Source organism: Amphibalanus amphitrite, unplaced genomic scaffold, assembly GCF_019059575.1.
Source record: "Amphibalanus amphitrite isolate SeventyFive unplaced genomic scaffold, NRLGWU_Aamphi_draft 001364F_arrow, whole genome shotgun sequence".
NCBI classification, from domain to species: Eukaryota; Metazoa; Arthropoda; class Thecostraca; order Balanomorpha; family Balanidae; genus Amphibalanus; species Amphibalanus amphitrite.
The window spans coordinates 173,557-178,995 of record NW_024882857.1 but is presented as its reverse complement, the minus strand read 5'-3'; the positions used below and the strand labels follow the sequence as shown (position 1 = coordinate 178,995).

At 51.2% G+C, this 5,439-nt stretch overlaps 1 protein-coding gene across 1 annotated transcript; it reads left to right on the top strand.

The window, feature by feature from the left end:
- Window positions 1-80: 80 nt before the first annotated feature.
- LOC122372478 (DNA-directed RNA polymerase III subunit RPC8-like) lies at window positions 81-4,378 on the top strand (the record flags this gene model as incomplete). The annotated part of the gene is made up of 3 exons (XM_043349695.1): window positions 81-212; window positions 2,313-2,455; window positions 3,442-4,378. Coding segments are annotated over 3 exons (332 nt in total), but the record flags the coding sequence as incomplete, so codon positions are not given.
- Between the last annotated feature and the right edge of the window lie 1,061 nt (window positions 4,379-5,439).

The following is a 5,439-nucleotide window of genomic DNA, read 5'->3' as shown; positions in this document are numbered from 1 at the left end:
GTGAAACGACCCCGCCTGTTATATGTATTATCCATGATTTCCGTCTTTTTAACACGTCCGCTTTCCGTCTCTGGTTGCAGTGAGTCTGGGTTTCTTTGACGACATTTTGATCCCGCCGTCGGCGCTGCAGCAGCCGGCCCGGTTCGACGAGGCCGAGCAGGTCTGGATCTGGGAGTACGAGGACGGCAAACACAGCCTCTTCATGGATCCCGGTCAGTGGACGGCGGCGCGCCGAGCACCGCTTATTTCCGGGCACCCTAAGAGCACAAATTGTCTTAAAGGTAGTGTGCCAGCTTTCCTGGACCGTATGGAGTTAATGGCCCAGATAAGGAGAACCGGATTTTTAGAACTTATCCATACCTTCAAAACTCATGGAAACGTCTTAAATTCTTCAAATTTTGAGTACCCCAGTGCGAAATTCGCCCCGACGGGTTGTCGGTCGTACCCCAACCACATTTCACACCACTATGAACAATAAATGCACACACTGAAATCGCTATTACCGATATGCTCATCCAATCAAGTTTCGATAAACCCGTTCATCATCATCTCCTGCGGTTTCGAACACGCCTGTTAGGTGGTGCGGTAGACCGCGCCCAAAGCCAGGGCCCCGGTAACGTGAGTTAGCCGAGTCGGGGTAGCGTGCGCTGACCCAAGCCGGGGCCGCGCGTCCTCCCGGTGTCATGTGATAGCCCGGGGCTGCCCGCGGGGATGCGGTAGACCGCGCCCAAAGCTGCGGCCCCGGCTTGGGTCAGCGCACGCTGCCCCGACTCGGCTACCTCACGTTACCGGGGCCCTGGCTTTGGGCGTGGCTTCTGCTCATACTTTGTGGTGCGGTGGTGGTGCGTCGGGCCGCGCGCTCTGACTTCGGCCAAGAAAAATGCGTCAGCTGATCATTGTCATTTCTGCCACTTGCGTGTGGTGGAATGGGGTCATAACTTAAGAGACGGCTTTTTCATATCAATTATTTTACATAAAATCATATTTCAAACCATAAATAATGTTCGACAGCCAAATAAAAGAAACAATACCAATACAGGCTTACAGTTAAAGGCTCGACATTGTGTTGTCTACGATTAGACAGCTGATAACTCATTCCCGTACGTCGTAACTCTATAATGACCTTTGCTTATTGTCACATGTGCGCCGCATTCGCGATTGTTGCCGACGCCTGTTTGCAGGTCAGCCCACTACAGTTGTTAAACATATCGAAAAACCGCTAAACTTTTAGGCGAAAAAGGCACTATTCCAGGCCCATTTTTGATTTTCTTTGCGATATTAGGTAAAAACAGAAGCTTCTTATCCTAGGAAAAATAAAATGGGAAATCTTTCAAAGGTGGCACACTACCTTTAACAGTTGCTGACTAAATTATAACTGACGCTAGGTATGTAGGCCAACGGATCAGGCACCACGCGGTACCATCACACTTAACATAACTGGGCGCAGTGCTACATGAGTTTGCACACCGGGCACCGGCTCGTATGCGCACCGACAGGGCATGACGTAGCCAGAATTTGCCAGTTCGGGTGGGAAGTGACACCCAAATCAAAATAATTTTCCACTCTTACCTCTAATTTTCCAGAACAATTTTTCACTCCCTATTTTACCAATAAAGAGCATCTGCGTGTACCTTTTACCTCCCTCCATATTCGATACACCTATCCTATAAATCAGCTCCCAAATCCCCCGAAATTCACAAATAAATTGTTCGTCCCTGTTTCCGCTCTTTTTCGGTGCCATTCTGGCAGGCAATTTTCCACTCTCAGCCCTCTCTGTAGTGACTCGAATATTCCCCTCAGACACCCAAGCCCAAATATAATTTTGGGACACTGCGTGGCATAATGGCACTGGCGCGTAAGTGGCACACTAACGCTGACGATTATCGGCTATTATTATGAGCTTATGCTGCAGCGGTAGGCGTAAAGCGGAGTGATGCTTCACGGGCTATGCAATCATTACCATTGACTTGGCTCCAGTCAGCACCACACGGTGTTATGTCAGTACAGGGTATCACAACGCCGGCAAACAGAGTGCTCAGCACGGCTTAACTTAGCTCATATTTCCATGCAAATCCGCACAGGCTGACAAGGCACATAGTAACGCTACACCGATTTGAACTCATGGATGTGAACTTAGTTATGATACAAATGACAATAAAAAGTGAGTTCGTAAGAACAGTGCCCTCCCACCCACTTAGACATGAATCAACTACCACGACGTTTTCTGGCCTGTGAATCGACGTGGCATCGGGCCCACGAACTCTGATTGCCTCTGTCCCCTGCTCTCTGCCCTGACTCTCAGCTCTTTCCAGGTGAGGAGGTTCGGTTCCGCGTGGCGGCCGAGACGTTCACGGACACGACGCCGGCCGGTCCGGAGCGGAGCCCGGCAGAGCCGTCCGCGCCGCCCGCCGACCCCGCGGCCGGCCAGCAGCGCCACACGCCCTACCTCATCACGGTCAGAGGAAGGGGAAGGAGGGGAATGAATGAATGAATGAATGAATGAATGAATGAATGAGTGAATGAATGAATGACGGACGGACGGACGGACGGACGGACGGACGGACGGACGGACGGACGGACGGGACGGACGGACGAATGGATGGACGAATGGAGAGAGGGAGGGGAAGAGAAGGGATGAAGAGAGGAGAGAGAAAGGAGTTTCGAAATGCAGAGGAGTTGTGACCAGACATGTGCATGGATCCGAGTGATTGATCTATGATCTCAGTGGATCTCGAAGCAAAATACAAGTTGGGATCTATGATCCCACCAGATCCGGCGTGAAAAATACATCTTGGATCTATGATCTCATATGATCTGACGATAAATTAAGAACATGGATCTATGATCTGAGTGGATCCCACCATGCACCACATTTGAAATCATGTTTTAAAGGGTTTCTATGCCAATAAGTGACACAAAACTATGGATAATGACGTGAGATCACATAAAATCACTTAAACAGAACGTTTGTGAGTTGAAACAAGTGCTTTTTGGGATATATGTGTTGACAAAAAATAAGTGAGGATCTATGATCTCACTGGATCTCAAGCAAAAAATGAGACTCGGATCTGCGATCCCTACGGATCTATCGATAAATTATAGAGCTGGATCTATGATCCCGTCGGATCCGAGATCAGGATCCGTGGGATCAGATCCCAGATCCATTTTCTCGGATCCATGCACATGTCTGGTTGTGACCGCTGTTACCGGTCGGTGGTGAGCGGTAGAGGCTTTATCCGCCAGTCGTCCGGCAAAGGGTAGTTTATTTAAATTATTTGCCCGCAGGTGACTCTTTGCAATATTTGTTTGATCATTTGCCTATAGAGTGCACTTCACCTGCGCAGTAGTTTTTGTGTACAACTTTTGCTTTACGTTTTGTGAACTTGCGTCTATTTGCGTTTGATACGCTGGCTGACACCTGTTGTTTGTTTGTGTCCACAGGCTACCGTGAACGAGCCAGGTCTGGGGCTGCTCTCGTGGTGGGCCAACCTCAGCTGACCTGCCCCGCGGTGACCTGACCCCTGACCCAGAGGGACACTCAGCAGTCGGCACTCAGCGGGACCTGATTTAAGCTGACCCGTTGGGACCCCCGACGCCCAGCAGTCAGCGGACCTGACCTCGCCTGATCCAACGTGACCTGACCGGCCATAACCCTCGGCGTCACTTCACGAGGTCAGGTCACAGTATCGTTCACAGCTTCTTACCCTGTGAAAACAGCTGTGAGAACACCTATGAGAAACATCAGCTGTGAGAGCATCCGTGAAAACGTTTGCTGCGAGGATACATGCGGAAATACCTGTGAGAACATCGGGCATCAGCTGTGTGAGCGCTGGTGAGAACATCATTGTGAGAACTGAGAACACCACAGTGCGTTCCCGCGGATCTACCATCGATGGAATCCCGCTGGGAATAACCCTGACATGCTGTAACTTTATTGTGGGATGTATGACGGTAGTTCGGAGAGACTGAGAGATCTCAGAGGTTGGTCTGAGATGGGGTCGTGTCGTTTAAAAGTGCCGAAGTGTTCCGGGCCATGAGGCATTGTGTCGTATCTAACCACGACCGTGTCTTACCCATCCAAACTACTGATGCTCAGTCGTACACTATGTTCTACAACGTACCTATGTGTGAGTGACGAGCAGTTAAAGGATTTGCTGGAAAAGTCTCTGAGTAATATAAACAGCGGGTGTTTTTTTTGTGATTTTGTTTTCGCGACGCCTGCTCCGCTGTTGGAAATTTTGGCCAGGGGGCGTAGTTATTTTGTCCACTGTGCGGTCGGTTAGAAGTCTGTTTCACCTGGGGGCGAACTTCGGTGAGGAGTTGTGTGGTCCTCTGCGCTTTGTCATTGGTTTGAAAATAAAGTATTTCCTCATTATGAGCCGTCAGAGAGAAAGTTAAGATAAAGAGAAGAAAGAGAGAGAGAGAGAGAGAGAGAGAGAGAGAGAGAGAGAGAGAGAGAGAGAGAGAGACGCGTAAGCAAGGGATCGGGGGATTACTGGCCTCTCATTGGTCAACTTCTTAGCACAGTCCACGTGACTGACCAATGAGAGGCCAAGAAATAACAGGAGGCCGGTAGCCTGCTGATAAAAAGCGGCGACCGAACAGCGCTCCTGACACCGTTCCGTGCTTCTATCCTCAGGAAGCTGAAATCCTTCTCCTCCATGCCGCTACCCCCTCCGGGCTGGACAGGCAACTTTATCTCATGCGGGCTGCTCCCTTGGAGCGGCACCGCTGCTCCCGAGGGAGCGCACCCCGTAGCCGGGTGCAGTGAGAACCTTGGGGCTGGGTGGCCTGTCCTATGGACGGGCTCAGCCCCGGTGACTCACTAGGGTGCCTGCCCAGACCAATGTCTCCCCCTACATCCTATCATCCTCCCGGCTCTGAAATGGTCTAATTGGACCGAAAGGGCCTAACCCAACAAAACAAACAAAAACAGCGCTCCTGTTTCACGGCACGCCGCTAGCGTTATTGGCGCTCGGCTTCCATGGGGACTTCAACAAACTGGGACGCAGTAATACCTACTGTTGGACGCTTGAGCCTGACGGCTACGCGCCCTAATCCACGAAGAAGAAGAAGAAGGACGCAGTAATACTGGCTGACGGCATCAATTGAACAGCTACAGTTGACGCCATTAGAAAGCTTATGAATAAGGTGTGCATGGACCCCAGTCGCATGGCATATTTATGATCTCAGCCACAGACTTCTCTATATATAGAAAGAAGTCTGTGTCTCAACCTATGACGTCAACTCGCGAAACGCGCTATTAGCGGGCACGGTGTGCCATAAAACAGGGCTCTGACGCCGCCTCTGCCGGTTCCACGAGTCTTCTGCCGCCCTCCCCACCCTACTCACCTGGCGCCGCCCCTGCCGCCCCGACCTGCCCCCGGGCGGTTGCCGGTCGGCCGGAGCGAGGCTGGTCCGCCCCGCGCGCGAGCTTTT